The sequence below is a fragment of the Ambystoma mexicanum genome, chromosome 6q (assembly GCF_040938575.1).
Source record: "Ambystoma mexicanum isolate Mex_15411 chromosome 6q, UKY_AmexF1_1, whole genome shotgun sequence".
NCBI lineage: Eukaryota > Metazoa > Chordata > Amphibia > Caudata > Ambystomatidae > Ambystoma > Ambystoma mexicanum.
Window position 1 is genome coordinate 1,233,566,634 of NC_090937.1, and position 25,460 is coordinate 1,233,592,093.

Sequence of the window (25,460 nt, forward strand, 5' to 3'; positions counted from 1 at the left end):
ATAGTTTATAAACTAGATTTCTTATAATTGCATGATGTGTTGATATCCTTTTGATATCATGGAAGGTTGTTTTGCAAGAAGGTCCTGTAATGCAGGCCAATGAATTTCCGTGTAGTCCTGTGTACTTGCGTACTGGACAAGCATCCATATTTTGCAGTAGTTTAATTTTGATTTTGTCTTTGGTTTTCACATATTGATTGAGGAATTGGCGTAAAGACTTGAACATTTTTTTGGGAATGTTACACATTGACGTGCATGCCCATTTGTACACTAGATGTTCTGATTCAGTTGAATGGAGGGGTAAATCTACGTTTTCATGGCATATTTTTGTAAGGAGTACTTCTTGTTCCATTATGGTATTAACTTTTTCATAACCTCGACCACTGCTATGTATGGCAATTGTATTTGTTTGCTTTTGTTTGTACGCTTCTTCATTAAAGTATGGTTCTGTGCTTGTAGTGTGACTCCATTCACCTACACAGATATTTAAGAAGTTATTTCTGTTGACATTTCATTTATTGAGAAGTCTTTTTTGTAATTTAGTTATTAGTTTTGTTAGTGGTTTCATTCTGTTTAACACTAAAATAAATAACTTTCTTTTGAGAAGAATTGCACTATCAACGCTTCTAAGATTACTTTCCTACGATAGGTTTGAAGTGTTGAACTTGGTTTCTCTCCTGTTTTTATAAGATTTTGAAGGACTTTGTGACGGAACATTTTGGCTAAAATGCTTTTCTTGGTATGCTTACTTTGTACTATATCAAGCTTTATAGAAGAAGTTTTATTTGTAGTGATAGTTGATTTTATGTTAATTGTTTTTTGGGTTGTTTTACTTTTTGATAGAGGAGGCAAAGTTTTTCTACTAGAAACTTCTTCTGTTTCACTACATGAATGTTTTAGCTGTTGTGTTCCAACTTTTTTTTACAAATTCTGCTATAGATGGATGTTTATGTTGGAGACTTTTCTTTTAATTTGCTCTACTTCTGCGTTCCTTTCTACGGAGTTACTTTTTGGTAGGCATTCTTTAGGGTCTGTTGAAAAAATACAGAAGGTATGGGTTGGGGTGTTCTGCAATGCATGTGTGTTGTGTGCATGAGTGTTTGAGTAAGATGATACAGATGTATGTAATGGTGTGTGATTGTGCATTGGGAAGTACAACTACTAGGTATGGGTATTCTTGAATTAATGTGTTACTAAACTGGGGTTCAGATGACAGAAAAAAGTAAGCCAGTGCTGTGGAGAAGCATAAATAGTATTTCTCAAGCTATACAATTAAAACAGTTGTTTGTTCTACAACATCTAAATTCTAGCGGCTGAGTTGGGTAATTTGTGTGTCGAAAAATAGGAATTTGTGGGCCATTCTGCCAGTAAATCACGGTTTAAGACTGGGGGATTTTTGGTCAGAATGGTGCAGAATCTCTATTATTGGCACAGAAATATCATGAATTAACCTTACAGTGTGTTTGAGTAATAATTCAAATATTATGGTAACATTCTACTTACTTTGTTTCTAAAATGAGCAATTTGCGTCTTAGTAGTAAACTATGTTATGACTAACTGTAGGAAAGAAAATATCTTTACTATGGCTTGTGAAATTCATAATGTACCACTGTATACCACTATTCCTGTAACTAAGCTTTTCTACGTAATAGTGAGTCAATGTCATAGCCTGCTTTTCCACGTAACAGTGAGTCAATGTCATAGCCTGCTTGTCCTATATAAATGTAAGTAATTATATAAATTAAAAAAATTAAAACCAATTATGTGTTTGTACAAATATTATTGTTTGAGATTTGATCATAGAGTGTGCATCCAATTTTGTTTGATTATATGTAGTCTATATATTTTATTTCAAACATATTAGTTTAACATTATTTGCGTCTGTGTGTGTATGAAGAAATTAAACGGTATAAAGGTTTGTAAGTCACAGTTCATTTTAGGACAATGAAAAAATTATTGTAGATTCATTTTACAGATTATACAAGGTAAAAATCAGTTAGAAAAGTTGTTCATGTACTGTATAGAAAATATGCATACCTGTAGTTTGTGTTCATGCATATGGATATGGACGAAGCTGCAAGTAGAAATCTTGGAGACTTGTATAGTATTTCTCGTAGATTGTGCTTGCCAATGGTATGAGACTTGTACTCCGAGAGATTCACCGTACATTTGCAGTGCTGATCTATGATGATGTAGTTACATGTAGAGGTCTTGGATTTGATTGGTGGATGGTCATGTGATTTCTTAGCTACATCCAATGAGGGAATGGCACAGAGAGTGAAGTGGAAATGGTAGAAGGGCTGTCCATGTTACGATATGTTCGTGGACATGGCGGTAGTTCTAGGACACCGCGTTTTACATCCGGGGAATTTGGGGTGGGGAGGCATGCAAATGAGATTGAATGTAGCAAGGGATTGGTCAGTAAAGTTTAGTGAGTGTGTTGTGCTAGGAGAGGTTTTCTCAGATATTCTTTTTTCTGAGAGAAGAACAGATAGCTATGGCTGAGTGTTTCAAAAAACAGACTGTGTGGATTTTGGGAGACTCGTGGATACATTGGTTTAAGGTGCATGCAGAAAGCTGTGGAGTATCTATAGATCTTGGATTCGCACTTGTGGAAGTGCACTGGCATGGAGTGGGTGGAATGAAGTGGTTGGACTTGCTACCTCTCTGTGCAACTTTGAAGATAGAGGAACATCCAGACATAATTGTAATTCATTGTGGAGGGAACAGTTTAGGACATGTGTCTGGAATTTCTTTGCAATTTGCAATGAAAGAAGGACTTCAGAAGATCATGGACATGTTTTCAAACTCCAAAGTAATTTTTTCACGGATTGCGCAGAGACAAATGTAGCTTTGTTCTTTCTCATGTGGTCCACACATGGAGAAAGCAAGGCGTAATGTTAATAAGGCTGTTTGTGCCTTCCTAAGAGATTTTGGCATGTCCTCTTTTCACAATGAAAATATTATGTTTCGTAGTACATACATTTTTCGCAGGGATGGAGTCCATCTTACTTATGCTGGTAATCAGATTTTTCTGAGAAATGTACAAAATGCATTGCGACCTTTTTTAGAAATACAGCATCCATTTTGAAGTAGGTGTTAAGTATTTATGATCTTTGACATACAAACACCTCCCAAAGGCTCTTTTCAGAGCCACCACTTCCTCCTAGATAAAAATGCAATGGTTACAATAGGGTAGTACCCCAATTATTTTTATGTTCACACAGTCTGTTTTTTGAAACACTCAGCCAAGAAATACAAAGGACGCTGCTTTATTTATCTTCACTTCTATTTTTTAACTGTGAAAGGCGGCTCTGAAAAGAGCCTTATTTTTTTTTTATTTTTGTTATTTTGTATGTTGTTTGGTTTTTTATACACAACACACTAGGAGAGGAGGGGAAAGGAGGGTAAAGGAGGGACACCAACCACAGGGATAAGAAAGGGCGAGCTGACAGAGGAAGATGTAGAGTGGGTTTTATTTGGGTAGTGAGCAGGTCTTCTCGTGCTGTGAGACGATAGTCTCAAAAGCATTCCAAAGTCGCTCCCCCCTGCAGAGTACTGTGTCACAGTACATACATCCAACTGTGACCCTCGAAAGGTAAGGTTCATCAGAATTCTGTATGGCCTGTGAGGCAGCTTGAGGAAGACGCTGTCCCACAGAGGTGCTCCTTGTGGTGACAGGATCAGAAACGGAGGATGAAGTAGAAGCAATCCACCTACTACGCTCTTCGCAAGGTACATCCTGGCGGATGGCCCCAGTGTGGAATGAGTTGAGGTGTCGCTTCATGGTAGTGGTCCCAAAGCTGTACGAACCATGCCTCCCGTGACTGATTAACATTTTGCACTCATTGCAGGTGATACGGTTCGCACAAGCCTTAGGACCATTCCCATGAACGGTAAACAACCACCACACCCAAGAATCACGCCGAGGGCGGGTAGTAGGGATTTCCTCTGCATCATTCTCGTCGTCCTCTTCTTCCTCCTCTGTATCCCCACTCCTGTTCCCCTCTTCAGGCCCTTGGGGGGATGGTGGTGGTGGAGGGGTTGGGGGTGGTGCTGAGGCACATGTAGCACCAGGTGGCAATAGTGGAGCCATGAATGTCATCGGCTTGGAGATGGAAATCTCAAAATCTGCAAAGTATGCAGCAAAATGCAGTGTGCTCTGTGGAATAGCCAGAAACACAATGAGAATGAGCTTTAGGGCGTGGTCTTTTATAGGGGTGCTTGTACGCGGTTCGCGGACATGCGTGCCATCCGCAAGACAGATCGAACACCAAAAAAGGTTCAAAAAGTCACAAAAACTATGTGGAAACTTAGGATTAGTATGTGGGATTTGTGGTCTGGTGAGTTTTTAATGAGAAATATTGTGTACTTTTAAACTGTTCGGGGACACAAACAGTGTCCGTATTCAGAACACGCGATCAGCGTGGGCGCGGTCACATGATTGCTTCGTGAGCATGGTTGCTAAGGAAGCGGCCGTCCGCAGGACACCCAATGTACGGACATTGCTTTTGCGCATGCGCGTTGATGTTCTACGGACAGTGTTCGGGTCCTGAACTAATTAAAAGTGTGTCACACGTAAAACGAACAGTTACGGACAGCCATTTGTTCTTAGCACAGTTTAACTTACTTGCGAACAATATGGACAGACATAGCGTCCCCAGCACACCTCCATTTTCATTTATTTACGAACAATTCAGGACACCACAAGTGTTCTTAGAAAAGTTTCAACTTGCTAGCGAACACCAGGAACAGGCATAGTGTTCTTAAGGACACCTCCATTTTCGTTTATGTACGAACATTTCAGGACCCTACGAGTGTTCTTAGAACAGTTTCAACTTGCATGAGAACATTACGGACAGATATAGTGTCCTCAGGACACTTACATTTTCGTCTATTTACGAACATTTCCGAACAACCGCGCTGTCCGTGGACACCTAAATTGGTTTTAACAAAAAGAACTGAAACTAATTACAACATAATATAAAAAAGTAACTTTATTTGACATATATTAACAATTTATGACTGAGAAGGTGGGGCAGAAACGGAACCAAAAACAGGAGAATTAGGTATTTCAACATAATTGGGATCAGGTGAAGAAGGGATGTCCGCGGACAGTCAAATTCAGTAGAAAGGGTTCAGTATGTTCCATATTACATGTACATAAAGTCAAAGTTATTATTGTTAAGTTGTGCCACTAAAAAACTATGAAATTCAGTAAAAAAAACTTTGTTAAAGCGACGTTATGGTTCAGTTGCGCTACGAAAAACCTATGAAATTCAGTAAAAAAACTTTGTTAAAGGGACGTTATGGTTCCAAGTAAAACCGAAAACCCCCAGAAATTTGCCAGTTAGGGTAAGCTAAGCAACCATAACTCGCGCCTCCACCGTGCACTGCTAAGACTAACACCCAGGACATCAAAGATTACATCACAAATGTCATTGATGACATCACTGATGACATCACATGTGCATTTACCTTTCATGAAAACTCTGTACAAGGGTTTATTATTGTAATGTTAATAAAAAAAAGTGTCAAGGATCATTGGAATATATATCAAGGGCTGATTAGTCCATCCAGTATACTAAGGTGCTCATGTAGAAACATAGGCATTGTGTGCAGCATACATGATGGAGGTTCAATATTCATAAGCTTGCCATGTTGAATAGTGAAGTGATAACCGTTTTCTTATTAGACTTTTGCATACTGTGAAACATGTGATAAGTAGATAATAAAACCCACTTACTACATAATTGCATTATTATAGACAAAACACAAAGAGACAACACCACATACAAATATGAGTATATACAAGGAAATTGAAGTAAGAAAAAAAACAGCAGTAGTAGCAAAAAGTGTTCACAACCTAACTGATTACCTTTATGCAGAGAAATTAGTGCTCTGTTTCAAAGCTGCTACTTATTCTATGTATATATATCGCATGATGTGACTGGACCCTAAGGAAAGTAGAGTGAATACAAGATATAAAAATAGGTGCATATACAGGGAAAGTACAGTAATAAAAAAAACAACAGAACTATCAGAAAGTGATGAAAAGTCTACTGATAATTTTAATGCACAGAAAGGATTGCTGTCTTTCATGCTTGTGTCTTCCCCTATGTGTATGTTTCATATGATATGACTGGACCCTAAGGGAATTATTGCAAGAACATACTTGAAGGATAAGTCTACAAATATACTACCTTTTCCATTTTAAATCCTGACTGTTACTGAACAAAACCATGTGGCCTAGATATGTCAGTAAAGCAAAAAAGGGGGAGCCAGACATGTGATGTCATCAGTGATGTCATCAATGACATTTGTGATGTCATCTTTGATGTCCTGGGTGTTAGTCTTAGCAGTGCACGGTGGTGGCGCGAGTTATGGTTGCTTAGCTTACCATAACTGGCGAATTTCAGGGGTTTTTCGGCTTTACTTGGAACCATAACGTCCCTTTAACAAAGATTTTTTACTGAATCTGATAGGTTTTTAGTAGTGCAACTTAACCATAACGTCCCTTTAACAAAGATTTTTTACTGAATCAGATAGGTTTTTAGTAGTGCAACTTAACCATAACGTTCCTTTAACAAAGTTTTTTTACTGAATATATATATATATATATATTTATATGGAAAATATTTTTTTCCTCCATTACTGGGTCATCTCACGGGTCCTGTTCATGAATAGAGAATTATATACACACATGGTCACCATGGAGTAGGAATTTGGGGCTCCTGTTCCATGGTGGCCAAATGGAGGCCGGACAGCAGCTTCAGGAGCTGTGGCTGTGGTAAGTGGAGATTGAAGGTGTGTGGGGAAGAAAATTCTGGATTGGCGGGGAGAAGATGGTGAGAGGGGAACCAGCCAGAAGGCGGCTTGGAATGTGGGCTAATACTAGCAGTGTCAGCCCATTTTCCATGCCTCCTGGTTGGCTAGTTCCCCCACAGAGGGTCCGAATGTGAGGAATACAATGATACTACTACTTCTAATACAACTGCTACCACTACAATTAATAATAATAATAATAATAATAATAATAATAGTAATTATTATTACTTAAAACATAATAATCAGAGGTGTCCTAGAGCATTTTATTACCTGTACCTCAAAACTCTGTGATCACATGTGTTGCTAATATCGAATGCAGATGCATATATCAATGAACTGCATTAACGTTTAAAATTGCTGTGCTTATTTTGGACTATCCTGCTTTGCAGCACTGTTTTTGTGTTTTTTTTTTGTAACCACTCACCCCAACAGGAATTACCAAAACCAATAATTTGGGATTTTGCAGCTGTTCATTACATTTGTATATGTGTTTCTGATTAAAAGAAAGAAAACCCTGCTCAAACAACATGCTAGAGGATGGGCCCGCCATCACATGACTATTATTCTGTGAGCTGTTAGCCTCTGAAGAATGCATGAATACGCCTAACATTTAGCTTTCCCAGCCTCCTGCAGAGGTCAATGACATTTTGTGGATCTATTCTTAAAATTAAATTAAGAATGGGATCAAGAACTAAGACAAGAGAGTAAGAGGGGTGACTGTAATGCGGGAAATTGAGAATTTGATGGACTAAGATGAGACACTAGGATGAGTGTCTAGGCTGGTGATGAAGATAGAGGAAATGGAACTAGTATGAGGAGCATGACTAGGATGATGGACAAGTACACGGAATTAGAAATAGCATCAGTGACTAGGACTGGGGAACAAAACAAGGGTATCGTACAAGAGCTAGTGTCTGGGGCAAGAACAGGGGCAAAAGACTGGTATGGAAATCTAGGACTTGGATATGAGTTTATAACAAGTTTGAGATACCAGGGGTAAGAAGGAAGACTAGGAGTAGAACTAACATTTGGATCAGGACAAGGATGAGGTTCTAGGTCAAATATGATAAAATTTGACTGTGACTCAGGCTCCATGAATTACAGGGGTCTACAGAGTTTTCTCTTGTTTACCTCTGCACAGAAACACGATGGAACAGGAAAACATAGTGTGTGGCAGGACACATGCTATGGTATTTGTCATTCATATATAACCTACTGCCATTAACATTTTCTCAAAGAGCTGGGTGGATGAACAACCTCTGTAAGACTAGACTCTGACTTGAGAAGTAATGAGAGGGATGGTAAAATGTGTCTCTTCATTTATCACCTGATCTTAGTTAAGTAGGGAATTGTTAGATCTCTAACAGCTGCCCATATTATCATGAGTGGGATGATGTATGTTGAGTGTAGGGTGGGGTGTATTCAAATAGTGTGCAGCTATGTGTAATACAGTCTACATTAGGAACCCTTGTGAGGCATGATCCAAGTGTGGCAAGAAGCACAGTGGCTATTCCAAAACAGCAACCCAAGTGGGAAGCCCAGACCTGTGAATGTCAGTAGCATAACTATAAACAGTGGCAAGATAGAAAAGGAAGTCAGAATGGGTGAGCTTATTCTTGCAAGTAATGCAAAGCACAAACAGGGTGTAGGGTAACTCCACAACAACTAGACATAAAAAGAACAACCTGCTAGGGAAAAAGGCTAGGTCCACCCATTTTCGAGAAGAACATGACCTTTATGTTGTATACAAACAGGAAATGGGACAGGTTATTAGAAGTGCACTTCCGAAGAGCTCTCTCCCCTCTTCCAAGTGATCCTCACATTATAAACGTAGAAATCATCATTCATGCTACGCTCAATATACAGTATTCATCCCCCACCCTCATTGGCTGCCGCCAATTTACATGCTAACAATCACACATAGGTCTTTCTCCAATTGGTTGTGTTGTCTTCTCCTCCATCTTCTCCACACATGGGTAACGGCTTCTTAACCTCAAGGCACTGCAAATCATTAGGTTAATCTTAACAAGACACCACCCAGTCTTTACTCCTAACCACATGTTGTGGACCTGGACATCAACATGAACACGGCAGATAACATTGAGGTCTTTGCAAACATAGGAACTCTTTTCTCATCCCAGAAACGCAGGGGCCCCCGTCATGCCTCACTGCTGCAATCTTATATACATTGACATCACCCTTTGCTCTCCCTGGTTCAAATCATGGACCTTGTTCTTCTCTGCTGACCCTAATATCAGTTTCCCCTCCCAAGAGGTAGGCCTGGTGTCCCACTAATCTATCCACTTTGTGAAGGATTTAAGAGTATTATTCCAATGCATCTGGTAGTTCAAAGGGAATGACCATTATCCTGGGGGGTGCTACTGTCCTAAATCCCAGCTTGTATTCTGGTAGCTCAAGACCTCTGCCTCGGGTCCCATGAATGTCACCTTCATACTGGGCCACAGCCCTTCTCCCATTTAGCTGCTCGCATTCCTACCTAATTGTTCAATGGACTGGGTTTGTACATTTGTATGTGGGTGTACGTATATGTTCCTTACCGTGCCCAAGACTTGGAATATGATAATCTAGCAAGAGATGAGGCCTTGTTGCTCTGTGTCTTCAACAGAGCCTGTGAGGATTCAGCTCTACTCTTAAATGCAGTGTTAGTTTGTGTTATAATTGTGGTGCACTTGCAATGCTTTCTAAGTGACACTTTGGCAAACCAACCGGTTTGTTTTCCCCTGTCTAAACTTCGGAAATATATCTAACACCTGCCAATTGCTTCCAGCCATAAGATTCCCATAAAATTCCCTCTCCCCACACCACCACCCTCTACCCATTCTCCACATGTTAGTATATTTTTCACAATGTAAATCGTTTGGGTGGGTTGGTAACTTGAACACACATCCCAACATTCCCCCCTTAACTTAATTCTTCTTTTCTCTCTCTCTATCTGCTTCATCCTTGGGGACCCATTCTCTACAGATATGATGTAACCCCCCCCCCCTTCGTACGCATATTTCTCTGGGGTGCATTTGAAATATTTAATATATATGCAATCCCCATCACCTGCTAAGTCTCCAGTGTTCTGTGCAGTTTTCTGGACCTGGTGGTGTATATAGACCTTTCATTCCTAACCCTACAAGGTTTATTTAGGTCCTCAGTTTGTACCTGCCCAAACTTTGGACATCGGAGAGCCATTCCTGCTCCAATAGTAACCATCAACATTGCACTGTTCAGAATAGTCTTGGCACAACATCGAAGCATCATCTGGCATGTGCAGAACAACATCAGTAGGAGCACCACAATCGGAACAAGTATCTTCACCACTGCCCCGAGCCAGGATTGTGACACCAATCTTCAGCATGCACCCCAGCTTCACATTCCATATCAGTCTTTAGCTTGTGTCAGGGACCTGTTCTCTGCATCATTTGGGGGGGGGGGAACTACTTGCAACAAGATAACCTTATCTTTTTGCACACAACGTCTTCCATCGCTATTGGAATATCTAAGACATACCGGTTTTGAAGTGTCATTAATTGGATCGCCCTCAACTCGCTCTTGATTGCATTAAGGCCTTGTTCGGTGTTATTTGCCAACTGGATCAGTTCCCACCGAACAACCTGCAACCAATTTGCATTTGCTTCAGCCTGGACCCTTGGCGTCAGAAGAGATGCAAAGAACACCTCTGTCTTGGTGTACAGCCTGTCTTTAGTCTGGAATTGCTCCGAGCAATATGGAAGAGTCTTCCAACAGATAATTTGATCTCTTCCTTCGCAGCTTCACCAACCGCTTCTTCTTCCTCATGCCGGGTGATTGGATGGAGGCTGGGATGGATTACAACACCCCATGATTGGATGCTACTGTCAAATGAGCTTCAGGCACCACTAGGATAGCTGAGTGAAATGTTGTTAATGCACACGTACCACACCAGGGAAGATGCGATATGCCTGTTGACCACATACACAGTCCAAAACCATCAGGGCTGCAGTTCCTTTAGCAAGGTCTGGAATTAACATTGTTTTGTTGCCCTTAGTGTTAGTGCCCAAAGGAACAGTCCCATGCCCTTGAAAACAGAGATGATATTCTTCTGCTGGTTGACCTTTTACTGGAGTTTCTTGTGCCTCAATCTATGTTAGTTTTGGTATGCATGCAATCCATGTTGTAAAACAATTCTTATTGATGTTTCAAACCCTGTCCACCCCTCTGCCACACAACTCACCACACCTTCTCCCATCTGTTCGACACAAAAAATACTCCATCCACTTTTAACATGGGCTGTATATTGAATTGGGGCACACTGTCATCTTTGACACACTTTTCTCCATCTTTGTCCATTAGTACAACCTGTACTTTTTTCCCCTGGAACAAACTGCAGACCCGCCACAGTCCTAAATGCACCAGACACTGCGCTTCGATGGCCAATATTTCCTTGGGAATTAATATTTGGGGTGTAACCGATGCGTGGGGGATGAGGGAGCAGACACAACAACTTCTGTTATACGTCTGTTTCCCTAACGTTTTCATATGACTGTACCACATGTTACAAAATTGTAGGTGGTGAACATCAGACAAATAATACACCTTTATACTGATTGTATTAATTTTCTTCATCTGAACCCCTTTAACTTGCAACTTTAGGTTCCATATTATTGTGTCCTGTATTCTCATTTGTTTAAAATGCACTACAGTGGCCATGTGATAATCACTTGGTGTAGTAGCATCACAAAATGGATTGTTTCCACATCCCCTTAAATTAAAACCCCACTCATATATGACCTAACTATACAAACTCAGTGGACAAATATAAAAATAGAACAAGAAAAAATCCATACAAGAGAAAAAATATGATTCTACACACCTCCCTAAAACATGTAACATTAGTACCATCAGCATTTTTAGAAAGTCCCAAATACATGGTAGAAAACACCACTTCAAAATTGCATGAGCCAAATATTAATAAACCGGTCACCTAAGAAAACATAAGATACTCCTCAAAGAGAAAAGCTGCTGTGCAGTAGCACTTGGAGCATTCTTATGCGCAGAATGAAATTACCATAACAAATAATCTTGGACCCAAAGAACTGGACAGACTCAAAGAATATGGCAACATACTAATTTATTATCAGTTCAACAAAGTAGGGCATTCTGGCGAACAACAAATTGTAGTCCATACACTCACAATGCATTGATTACAGAAAGGCTTTATTCCTCAATATACATCATCTATGACATCATCCTACATGGCAAATAATAAAACTTATCGAACAAGGAGATTGGATAGGGGAACATATCTACTTATAGGTTCTGAAAGTGTTAATATTACAATTGGCTGCCCCACATCTAGTAGGCATGCTAACAACATCACTGTAACTATGTATAACACAGATTATATAGCAGCATAACATCAGTGCATTGACCATTGCAAAAATGTATGCTCACCATTGCATAGGCACTCTGATTGGTTGACATTCTCTCCCAACCTTGAACATTCGGCTTGTTAGCAGCATGTAGTTAAAACGGAACTTAAGTGTGGATAACAACGTCACACTACTGCCCAATTGGCCAATTAGACTACCATCTCTCATCAGCCAAGTCTTCAGCCAAGGCTTCTTCTTTGTACTTGACCTTGCATGATGTTCTCTTCTCCAGAACTTTAAGGAGAGTTAAGGTATAACATTCTATTCACCTGAGGTTAATGAATAGACCTTGCTTTCTAGTCTTGTACCAGGTGTGAGGAGACCATGATTTTGTCCATATTGTCTTTTTATTTAGTGTTAATTGATTCAATTCCCCTGGGTGTCATTGCTCTATTCAGCCTCTTGAGACTTGGTTTCTTAGTCTCACATATGCTTTTCTGTATCTTTAATTGTCAATATTTGGCATCCACAAATGTTCTCTCATTTACTTAATCTAAGAGAAATATGTTATGCATACATTGTTTATCCTCGTTGACTCCCCTTGTACCCTGCAGTTGATTCTCACAGTGGCATCCTTGATCTCTGGCCAACAGCTACTCTTTGTTTGTGCATGATTCTGTATGTCCAGCCTCTGTCAGCTCTGTAGTTCTGGCTTTTCTACTTAGAGCCTTTCACTTACTATTATTCAAAGCCGACGTCCATCTTTTCAACATGGCCACTTTACCCATGTTATGTTTTCTACTGCAGCAAGCTTCTATGTGACGCATTTACCTTTCATGTCTGTGTATATACATTCACTACACATCTAGTAACGTATCTTCTTTGTACATATGATTTCTTCTTACTCGTATATATGTTTACTTTATTTATTCAGTTACATCTTCATTCTTTGAGTATTTTTATAACGTTTCAATGTGTCATCGTCTGTTATCCTTGTGACATCACTTCACACCTGTCAGATTTTCTTTACAGCTCCTCGATATTCAGTGGTGCCTGTGATCTCCTGCTACCACTTCAGTTCGAGGGTAGATTTCGTATGGGTGTCTGAATGCATAATGGTCCTCCTAAATTCGATGTGGTTTTGGAATCATACCTGTTGTCATGAATAGAGCTTTATGGTTCTTCATCCAGTATGATGAAGGTGAGGTGGTGGGTTCTATTAATTATATTTACGTCTGTTTCTCTGCATTCCCCCATCTGGTCGAGTCCTTGACCACCTCCTCTTCCTCAATTTTCTTAATTTTCCTACAGAATTACTTCTTTGGGAACCATAACTTAGTCACCCCCCATCAGTTCACCTGCATTCTTGATGTGTTCTTCCACACTCCAGGTTATATGGCAGCACTCCCCAGTTGGTTGACAGAACATCCAATGCCCTACATCGTTCTTATGATCCTTAGGGCAATAGAACTGTGTTCATGGATGTACCAGGGGACTGTCTTTCAGGAGCTTGGGTGTTTTTTTAGGTCTGTGTGTGCTCATCAGTCTCAGCATTCACATCGATCTTCATGCCAATAGCTTTCTTTGTTGTCTTTTTACATTGTCCTATGAATAGCTTATAAGACTCTCAGCAACACTGACACTAGTATTTCTCCCATTAGTTTGAAGGCATTTACCAACCCGTTTGGAATCCATGAAAACAGGAAGTAAAACCACTTGTCTTCCTCAAACTTGTCTACTTCTTCTGTCATTTTTGTATGTAGGGTTGACAGCATAGATATTGCCTCTGTCCCATATTCTGGGTTCCATTTCCTTCATTTTGGGCAGATCACAATGTACAGCAAGGAGGCCCGCTCTTGCCCACACGCCTCCTTCTGTTGCTGTAACTAAGTCCAGGTCATACCTGTTCTGAAGGGTCATTAACCTAATGGCCCTAAATTCTTCTTTGATCGCATTGAATGATTTTATTTTGGTGGTAATTTTCTGGAGTACCTCTCACCTAGGGATTTGTAACCACTTGGAGTTTGTTGTAGCTTGAATTCCTGGCAAGAATACAGTTAAAAATATTACTGCCGTCTGGCTGTACAGCTTATGTTCATCTGGAATGTCATCAAAAAATAGTTCTCCCTCTTTCATTGTGTGAGGCTAAGCAATCTCTTTTTCCTCATATGTGCATCAATTTTCAGGAAACTGTCAATGTGGAGATCGCTTTGAGGAATCACCAATGCAGGAACATGTCTGATCACTAAATAACACATTCCTCCCCAATTCTTAGGCAGCAGCATTTAGGCCTTGGATCCACAGACCCAATAGTGATCAATTTGCACCAAAGTTCCTCCATTCATTCCTGGCACTTCAAATGTCTGCTTGCATCCTTTGTTTTCTCCAACCAGAATCACACCTTTGTTCCTGCAGCATACTGTTGCATTCTTCATTGGAAATACAGATACAGGTCCTGCTTCATTTTCAACCCTTGTTAATAATTTGGAATACTTGGCCCACAACACAAGACATCCGTTGTTCACATTGTGCATAATCGCTACTGGGTCTTTCATCAATAAACGTGTACAGCATGCTAATATTCCTTCTTCCCATCCTGAACCAGTAGCAACTCATCCATACACCAATAGCTGTGGTCTCTCCCAGCATCCTGACTGCCCTGGTGGTGCCCGCTTGTATGCACAATTCATCCTCTTTTGTTAAGCAATCCTTATTTGTTCTCCAGTCAAGGATGAGTATATAATCATGCTGCTAAATGGCTGAGGCACTTTGCATTATGTGCAGGTATTTCTCTTGAAATTAATGTTCTGGCTGCGTTCATTGCATAATGGATGAGAGAGCATGCATTACGGCTTCCATCTGACATTCTCCTCCCCACTTCACTCATGTGTTCAAGCTATTCTTTAAATGGGCCGATTTATCAAGATATGAATTTATATTTTCATGATTTTCCCCAGCATCTCCTTTAAGTTGAACAATGTGGTTAGTATGAACAGAAAAGATATCACTCGTGCCTTTATCAGGAATGGAAAGAGATTTCTCATTGTCAAGCATTTCATTTGAAATATAAAACTACATCTCACGAAATGTAAAGAGAATAAACAAATACAAACAACACATAGGACAAAATATAGTTGTAAGTAGTATTGCCATAGTATTCAAATGCCACATGATCTCTTTTGGAGTTGTTGGTCTTCCTGTCAGTGTGCATTTTATATAATGGAAAATTCCCATTTTGAATGCACTGTGTTAACCTTTAGTTTTTTTCAACTTTGCAATTTTATTATAACATGAACTGATTGACGATGACAATAACAACTCTTCAAAAGATTGGACTGCTTTTAGGGTTTCCAAAAAAGGTATCAACGTCCAGATCCTGTTGCACTCGAGCTGGATATGTTGGAAGAATGTATACAAATAATTATAACCAATTCACAATAAAATAGATCTATAAATAAATAAAACATATACAAATACAGCATGCAGATTTGTGTACAATGTTTCGGGCAACATAAAAGTATGCTTTGCAATCTCAATGTCTTGTACTATATGTTCTCTTTTTTCTACTAAAAGAGTCTCTGGAATTATGGCAAGTCCATTTACTTCCTATTAGACTTAATAAGTTTCAGTGTTTTCCAGACAGATTTTTAGTCCAATAATTCTTTTACCTTGTCCTTAGTGGCTGATCTGGTCTGCATGCCCAGAAATGATTGGCCTGCTTCACTGTCAGTGGGTCCCCGAGTGGTCAGGGTCTCTCCTTTGTAGAGCTTCACGTCATTCAGGTGCAGCCAGCCTCTGCTCCCTTGGATTGTAACAGTGGTGGGGGTAACCACATCAACTAAATATGGTCCCTTGAAACAGGGCGTGTTCCAGGTTCTAACAAACCTCTTCACAAGCACCTGGTAACCTGGATGCAAAATAGGCTGCTTGAGCAAGTCAATAAAATCAGTGGTTTATTGTCTTCCTCATTCATCTTTGACTCTTTGCTCCAATTGTGGATCTGTACTGAAACAAAAGAAACACTCATTGTCATACTTATTAAATAATCATGCATCTCATCACCTAATGTTTTTGCTACACTGTGGGCATCAGTTTTTATTCAAGTGGGAGGAGCAAGGGGTACTCTCATGTGATGTTCAATCACCAACTCATGAGGAGTTGAGGAGTTAGGTGTTGATCAGAACCAGGCTGATATCTCAGAGCAAACAAAGCAAGGGATAAACAGTGTGTCCATATACTCTTAAAGGGCATCTTTACTTTCGCAATCCATTCTTTAAAGAGTCTCTTTAATCTCTCACACACACCATTGGCCTGTCGGAGAAACACGGATGAAAACTTGTGTTTTGTACCTTATAGAAGAACTATCTGTTCAAACAACTCATTTACAAAATATGGGCCATTATCAGACCACAGGAATTTGCCCACACCCCATCTATAAAATACCTCATGCACAAGGAGCCTGGCAGCGCATGTGGCATCAGGGTGCATGAATTGACCTGCCTCGATCCATCTGGAAAGGGGACATACTACTACAAGCATGTACCGATAACCAATACATACTTGTAACATATCCACATAATCTACATGTAGATGCTGAAATGCACCATTGGGCCTAGAGATTGCTCTGCTAACTTTTCGCAGGTGTGTCCTGCTGTAAATTTCTGGCACACAATGCAATTTACAGTAAACTGTGCCATGAGTTCTAAATCATTTGGCATGAAACAGTTTTCTGTGATTGTTGCAGCAAGACTCTCTGGTGGTATGCATAGGGTACTGAAGCTGTTCCACTGCCACCTTCAATAAGGCTAGAGGCATAATTGGCTTTCCAGTGCTGTCCTGTTTCCATTAAGCCTCAGCAAGAGATACTCCATGAATCCTGCGCTTCCTGTGGATCTCAGCCTTGCAGCTCAATTAACTGTACAATTGAAAACATAATAAATCCTTCCTGCATCAACATGCATCACTCTGATCCTCGCTTAACATCCTCTAATTCGAAATCAGAAATGTTTGGAAAATATGCTGCTCCTTTGGCCTCTACATCTGTGACTTGGTTTCTGTGATAAATTAGGTCTGTCCCTTTAGTATGGGCGGCGCATTTCACCAGAGCAATAGCCAATGGGAACTTTAGTACTTTAATAAGCTTGCCCAATGGGGATACATGTTGCACTGGAGCTCTGTCTGCATGAAGGAAACCCCTCCATTTCCAATGTGACCACCCTGTGTGTATGGTTGTCATCATGTAGGCGGAGTCGGAATCCACTGTCACTTCCTCATCTTCAAATAAGCACAGTGATAAACACCACTAATTCTGCAGCCTGCACTGAACAATGTGAAGGCAGTTTCACACTTGTGACTACTTCCATCTGAAAACCAAACTAACCATCCCCCAGCCTTTATGGGCTATTGTCCAACATCTCCCCTCATTTTCCCACATATTTCCCATGACAGTACTGAATCGAGGAAGAGGTTACTAGGAGTAGTTTACACCAGTAACTCCTCTGACCACTCTAGTACTGGGATGAGGAAGATGCCTGCAGACTACTGTGAAGGTGTGGGGGCCTCTGTGTTCCAGGAAACACTGCTGGATCTGAAGAGCCATGGAGAAAGGAAACTGCTGACAGCATCCACAGAACACAGAAGAGATGCTAGTGATCCCACAGGTGCGAGTGGGGTTCTCAAGCAAAGACAGGCCAGCAGACAGATCAGCAGGAGTCCAGCACAGCTACCTGAAAAAGCAGGAATATTGAAAACCGAATTGAATGAAAACTTGCGGATTTCAAATACCAAATTGTATGAAAGACTTGAGAGAAAGCAGGCCCATTTGAAAGCCACATATAAAATACAAACGCAAGTTTGAAGGAGCATGAAAGGAGGGGAATAAACTAAGACCACCGCAAAGTGAACTTTATGAATAAATATAGTGTGGCAAGGCCCAAGTCTGGCATAGGTGGCAAAGCCAAGAGGCTTGTCAGGAAACGCCAGGCAGAAGTGTGTGAAGCTGCAGATAAAGCCAACAGGCTGGTAAGAAGTTATTTGAATGAATGGGAATCAGTACACAGGACAGATACAGAAGAATCTGTTTGGTGGACAAGTCTAAGGTTCCTGGTTGCGCAACCTGTGATAGTTAAACCAGTGAACCCTCCACTCTGAAAGTTAAAGAAATTGTGAAACACGCCAAGACGGAGCACTGTGAATGAACTTTTATTGCAATCTAGAAGGAGTGTCAAACTGATCTGGAGTTGTGTCAAATATTGAAAGACGGAGACCAATATAAGTTGCTATGTTAAAGTCTTGTGGAAGGGAACCCTTAGACTTGAGGAACTGCAATCCTGTTGTAGGTGCCTTTCCCCGGCTTACTTCGTGTGAGAGAAAATAAAATAACCGACATCACCCCTGTCGGGGAAGGAGGCACCGAGACCCGGCTGCAAGAGTTCAAAGGATGGTTTATTTCTCCAGCTAGGAAATAACCCAAAAAAAACCCTACCAAACATTTACATCATACTCGTATATATATCAATTAAAGTAACTCTAACAAAAAATACTAAGCGGACCCGATTGGCCAGGCGGTGTGGTGCTGTAGGTGTGGGTGGCATCTCTTCCTTCTGGTTGGCTGAGTGGCTGACGAGATGGCGGACGTCAAATATCTTGTGCTCCACGCAGGTCAGGGTCCGGTCACTGTGGTCACTACCTAAGCTAATGTGTTGCATTCGAAAAACACTAAATAACAAATTATCTAAACATTTTATGCTAATTTTCATATTTCTACACAAGTCACACATAACAATTATTGTCAGTACAATTGGGTCATTCATGGTTTTAATTGGAGGCCTTGACCTTTATTGTGCATGTAAAAAGAATCAAGCTGTGTTTCACATATCTTCTCAGCTTTAGACCTATTAGTATAAGTAAAAACATATATTGTGGTAAGATGCTTAAGGTTAGTAGTGGGTGTGTTGGGTGGGTTTCGCAGCACAGGCGAGGGTCTGGCACTTGAAAGAAATACCTTACAGGGAGCGCAGGGTCAGGATGGCAATAAATTGCTCTAAATGGGGGTGGGTGGCTTGCACGTTTATGGGGACGAACGAGCAGAACGTGCTTAGCTCATCCTGGTTCACATGCTGGTTCCCATGCTAGCAGTGATCTCAGAGTAAGAAAACTGTATCATATTGGTTGTTGCAACTTTCTCCGGCTTCAGCGTGAGAATGGGAGCGCAGAGCTTTCCTTCGCAGGGGGAGTGCAAGGGTGGGGGCCAGCCAGCTGCCTGCGCGCCTCGTGTGTGTGTGTCTCTGTCCTTGGCTGCTGCTGTGGAAGGGGAGCTGAGCATTGCTGTACTATCGCAGTGAGGCCTGTTTACCCAAGATGGAGTCGAAAGGGGGCACAAAAGATGGTTGCCCCGTGTCCTGCTCAGTAGTCCCATCTATGTAGCAGTCAACCGTGGTTAACTTTACATAAGGGCAAGGGGCAATCCCACTACCGGAGGCACGTGGTCCAAGCCTCGTACTGAGGAGTGTACGGCGCAAGGGGGCATGGGGGCCCCTCACTCCCATACATTCCCCCCTTTCGTTACATCTAAAGTAACAAACTACTTATCTCGTTCTTTCCGTTCTCCCTTCGGTAGCGCTCAGCTTCAGCCACAGCCTCATCCGAAGCGGGTGTACCCTTTATTGGCATCCATGCTTTGCACACACTTCTTAAGCTGTTACCTTTTCTTGCATATTCTTCTGGGGTAACCATTAAGTATATCCCACCATCCCCATCTAAATCTATCCAAACCTTGTTATACCAAATCAAGTCCTTTGGTTCTTTAATGGCAGTGTGATGTAGATTATCGACCACGTCCCCATACTGCCTATAGATGGCAGTCATTCTATACTGCGGTGTGGTGTATTCTCCAGTTTGTACTTGGGTATTTATCATGGTAGCCACCGTTTTCTGTCGGCCCACTGTTACCATCATCATCGCTGAATTAGGCATATTATTTTCACAGCATCTTAGTCCCAGTTGGCACACACAGAATATTAGGAGAAGAAAGACAATAATGGGAATGAGTATCTTCGCTGCTATGTTCACCCATGATGGTATCCAGCTGAACAGATTGTCGAACCACGTGTTGTTATCTGCTCCACCTTCTGTTCTCATTCTTTCTCCTAAATTATGCACTGCTGTTATCACGTGTGACAGTGTCCCGTTATCAGCATCTGAAGTTGGTACGAACGTGCAGCACGCCCCCCAATTTTTTTTGCAAACACCGCCGTCCATCGCCGTGATAATATCTAAGACATATCTGTTTTGCATCGTCATCAGGCGCAGTGCACGGAGCTCTATTTTTATGATGTTGAATCCTTCTTCAGTGTCGTTAGCCAGCTGGATGAGCTCCCAGCGTGTTATCTGCAGCCATTTCGCGTTTGTCCTTGCTTGAACGCCTGGTGCTAGCAATGATGCAAAAAATGTCTCTGCAGATGAGAAAAGCTTGTACTGCTGTGGGATTTCAGCAAGGAGTTCTGACGATTTGGACGAAATATAATTGGATCTTTTGCTTCGTGACAACTTGGTTCTCAATGTTTCTTCTGACAATAGTTCATATGCTGGGGGCTCCATGATTGTCTCATCGGGCGCTGTCGATGGCTCAGCCGATTGCCCTGCTGCCGATATGTCAGCCGATTGGCCTGCTGTCGAACTGTCAGCCGAAGGCCTTGCTGTAAACTGAACGTGGCTCTCTGGTATCACCATTAGTGCTGAGTGAGGTGTGGCTAGGGCACAAGTGTCCCTCCAGGATGCTGCGAGATGCAGGTAAGCTCGTTGGCCACAGATCCAGTATATGTCCATTAATGCAGCAGTGCCTTTTTTCATATCTGGTATTATTAAAGTCTTTTTGCACTGCTGTGCGGTTCCCATATTCACCTTCTCTTCTCCATGGAAGCAAAGTTCGTGTGGTATTTCCCTTTGAATCTTTATGGGTCTCTCCAGGGGTGTGACCCATGTCAGCTCGGTGATATGCTGTGACCAGATGGGTATGCACGTTTGTTCTGCCCACTCGTATGTTTCGTTTGGCAGCCCTCGAAGCCCCTCAGCTTTGCATTTTATCGTTTCATCATGCCACTTTTCGTCTGCATACCTTGTCCCTTTTATGATGAAAAAATGGCTCTTGGAGGCAGATTACTCCTTGTCGTCTGCTGGTGCATGTTTGTTCGTTTTCCAATTTTTCCATGGTGACTGTGTGTGCCTGAAATGTCTTTTTTATTCTACACAGCATCAGATGAATCAAACATTGGGCCTCAGACAAGGGTACTTTCTGTGGAACTAACATGTTTGGGGTTCCAGTTGCATGAGGAATAAGTGAGCACACATAGCAACTTTCATTACTTGCTTGCTTTGTTGCGGTGCTCATGCCTGAATACCATTTATTTGATTGGTCAGGGTGTCGGGGGTCCTCTATTTCATCTAACCCCAGGTTGTGATAAATATCATATCTGTTTTTTCCCGCCCCCCTTTTTCTCCTCCTTCTTTTGTTTTTTAATTGGGTACCAACTTATTGATATTGCAGCGGAAATATTCTGGACCATGCATCATCAATGTTGTTCGTGGTGACGTGTGTATTCAGTAGTGGTTTCTGGTGCCGTGTGTGTGTGCATGCTTGTATTTCTGGAGTTAGTCAGCCAATAGTAATCGTCATTTACATTCCATCCAAGCTCTATTTCCTTGGCCATAGTATTACTCAACAATTGAATAGCAGTTTTGTTCACATGCAATTGTTCATAGGGTGGCGTTACATTTATGCTATTTGATTCAACGTTATAAGTGTCCTTCAAAATGGTTGTTACTCCAGTCCATATTAGTTTAGACCCTGGTTTTGTCATATTAGCCCCGCTCCCCCCTTTGTTCATTTCATTTGCCACAAATAAAACAATGTTATACCAAATAAAATAAAACATCATTATTGCAAATAATATGGAAGCATATTTTATAATGCATTCTACATTGCTCAGTCTACTGGCCCTAGTGGCATCCCTATTTCTATCTAACATTTGAGCCTGCTCAGCCGTTTCATCGCATTGGCTCATGTTGAATCTATGTGGGCGAGACACATTGGTTAAGTCATCATGAAAAGAAACATATTTGCAATTGTTCATTCTTTTTCATCTTTTGCTCAATTAGGAATTTAACTATTTCTTTCCATTTATCATAAAAACAATGAAGAAAAATAGAAAAAAATAACACGATTCATATGAGATTTTAAAGGAAAAAAGAAAAAAGAGAGAGAGAGAGAGAAAGACAGAATATTAAAAAAAAAACATTTTGCTTTTTCACTATTCTTTCCCTGTCTTAGTTGCAGTTTTCATCGTTTCAGACTGTGTTAGCGATGCCATCCACTCAGTCTGTTTCATTTTGGGGAAGTGCGACACTGTGCGCCCTTCTCACATCCGATAGGTGCACCCAGTATTTCAGTCCCTTCACTTTAACTGCAGTTGGAGTGCTGTATACCACTGGGTATGGACCATGAAATCTTGGTGAATTCCACCTTCTTACAAAACTTCTAACATAGATGTGTTCCCCTGGCATTAAAGGCCCCTCCGGGCTATCTGCTGCCGGCATGGAGGTGTCTGTTGCTACATCTTCAGTAAACGGCGGAGCAATTTGTTTTGCTATGCTGCTAACTGCGCGCTAGCTGTGCTAGGCATTCCTTAAACTCTTCCCCCAACACTGTGGCAGCCCTGTGTGCATCAGACGCCCTCCTAACAGGAGAGAGCGGCGTGTGCATTCTTCTCCCTGTCACGATTTTGTGCAGGCTCAAATGGTGATCCTTGCATGGTTGATTTCTGAGTTGGAACAGTGCTAGGGGCAGACAATATAGCCATTTTTTTTTCAACGTGCTGCATCATTTCAATAAATTGCTTTTGAGCAGCCCGTTGATCCTCTCCACAACTCCATTGGTCATTGGATGATAAATCGAACATAGTTTATGTTTCATCCCCAGAAGGGAGGTTACCTCTTTGAAGAGATCATTCACAAAGTGCGTGCCGTTGTCTGATCGGATCATGTCACATATTCCCCACCGCGAGAATACTTCTCGCACAAGGAACTTGGCGGCACATTTTGCATCAGGATGGGGGCAGGGGCCCGCCGTGAAAAACGGCATACCACCACAATCAAGTATCTCGCTCCATTACATCTTTCACCCATATCGGCGTAGTCGATATGTAGTTCTCTGAATATACCTGTAGGGCGTGGAAAAGTGCCACGCAGAGTTCGTAATGTCATTCCTGAGTTGTAAGTTTGGCATGTAGCACATACAATCACAAACTTAGACAAGTATTCGTGCAGATTGGGAACAAACCAATCCTCCTGAATGTCTGAGGCGATGTGTTGTTTTGCTACATGAGCTGGGAAATGCAGTTGTTGGAAAGCTAATTCTAATAATTCTACAGGCATCACTACCTTGACTGTCGTTTCCTGTCTCCAAATGAGATCTGTGGCTGATAGTTTACATCCTCGTTTGCCCCACAACTCCTGCTCTTCCAGTGGGGCCCTTCTCTGGATTCTATCAATTGTGCTATGGGCGTGTTACTGTATGCTTCTGCTGGTTGTTCTGCTGTGGCTGTTTTTACAATGTACTCTGATGTTGGTGTCTTATTGAAGTACGAGGCCTCCTTCGCTGCTGTGTCGGCTGCCGCATTCCCCAATGAGACAGCGTCTGTGTTATTGATATGGGCTTGGCATTTAACCACTGCCACTACCAATGGCTCTGCTAAAGCTTCTATTAGTTCATTTAGCAACGTGGCATGTTGTACAGGGGACCCGTCTGCTCTTCTAAACCCTCTCCTTCGCCAACGTGATAGCCCTAAATGAACTCTGGTGGTGGTGTAAGCTGAGTCTGAATATATTGTTACGGCACAATCTTTGGCTGTATGTAACGCGCTGATTAGTGCAGTCAGTTTGGCTGCTTGTGCAGAGTAATGTGAGAGGAGGCGCTTTTGAACAATCACTTTGTATATGTCTTCTTCCATGCGCACTACTGCCATCCCCACATGTTTCTCTCCTGTCTCTGAGTTTATGGATGCTGACCCGTCTATGAAATAGATTTCTCCTTCTGTAAGGGCATTTTTTCTTGCTTTGGGAATGTCATCGCCCTCTTCCTCATACATGCTACAATTGTGTTCCTGTAATCTTCAGTTGTGCATGGCTCTGTAATGAATGTGGCTGGGTTCACTGTCTTGCATCTGACCATATGTACATTTGGACTGGATATTATTATTTCATAAGCAGATGCTCTCTGTGTTGTGAGAGTAGATTTTGATCTTTCCAAGATAGCAAATAATGAGTGTTCTGCATATAGCTTCACTGAACATCCCATTACGATCGTGGCACTTTTCTCAATGGCGAAGGCCGCTGCAGCGAGGGCCTGTTCGCAAGTGAAATGTCCCTGCATTACTGGGTCTAATATTCCACTGTAGTATGCTATTGGTTTGTGGCCTAGCGATGTCTTTTGTGTCAATACTGCTGTCATCAATGTTCCATTGCTGTGTGAGAACAGGAAAAATTCCCTTTCATAATCTGGATTTGCAAGCACTGGGGCGTCTGCAATAAAGTCTTTTAATCGGGAGAATTGGGCAATTGTCTCATGTGTCAATTTTATTGTGGCCCTGTTCTTCTGTGCTTCCTTCAGTGCTTGTAGCATTGGCCGTGTGTATGCTGCATAATCGAGGATCCATGCTCGGCAATAGTTACATATGCCAAGAAATTTCTGCATGTTCGTCACTGTTTTTGGTAGGATAATGTGTCGAATGGCAGCAGCTCTGTCTGGTAGTATTCTTTTTCCATCTTTAGATATTTGCTGGCCGAGATATATAAAACATCTGCAAGGCAGTATTGTAACTTTCCTTTTGACCACCTTGTATCCCTTGGCAGCCAATACGTTAAGCAGTGTTATCGAGTCTTCACTACACTCTTATTCTGTTTTGCTGCAGACGAGTAAATCATCTACGTACTGTATAATGGTGCCCCCTACATCTATGTTGCCGATGTCGTCTCGTAGTACTCTCTTAAAAATGCTTGGGCTCTCGCAATACCCCTGTGGGAGTCTGCGGTGTTCATATCTGCTGTTTCCTAATGTAAAGGCTGTGAGATACTGCAATTCTGGTGCAAGTGGCACAGAGAAAAAGGCACATTTTGCATCAGGATGGGGGCAGGGGCCCGCCGTGAAAAACGGCATACCACCACAATCAAGTATCTCGCTCCATTACATCTTTCTCCCATATCGGCGTAGTCGATATG

The 25,460-nt window shown here is 41.5% G+C and overlaps 1 protein-coding gene across 1 annotated transcript in view; it reads right to left on the reverse strand.

Moving 5' to 3' along the window:
- Nucleotides 1–18,650: 18,650 nt before the first annotated feature.
- LOC138516591 (uncharacterized) overlaps nucleotides 18,651–25,460 on the reverse strand; it is a 210,463-nt gene continuing 203,653 nt past the window's right edge. Inside the window, exon 6 of the mRNA XM_069631843.1 lies at nucleotides 18,651–22,256. Within this exon, the coding sequence (XP_069487944.1) occupies nucleotides 19,758–21,083 (1,326 nt within the window). The 5' untranslated portion in view covers nucleotides 21,084–22,256 and the 3' untranslated portion in view covers nucleotides 18,651–19,757. The remainder of the gene's footprint in view (nucleotides 22,257–25,460) is intronic.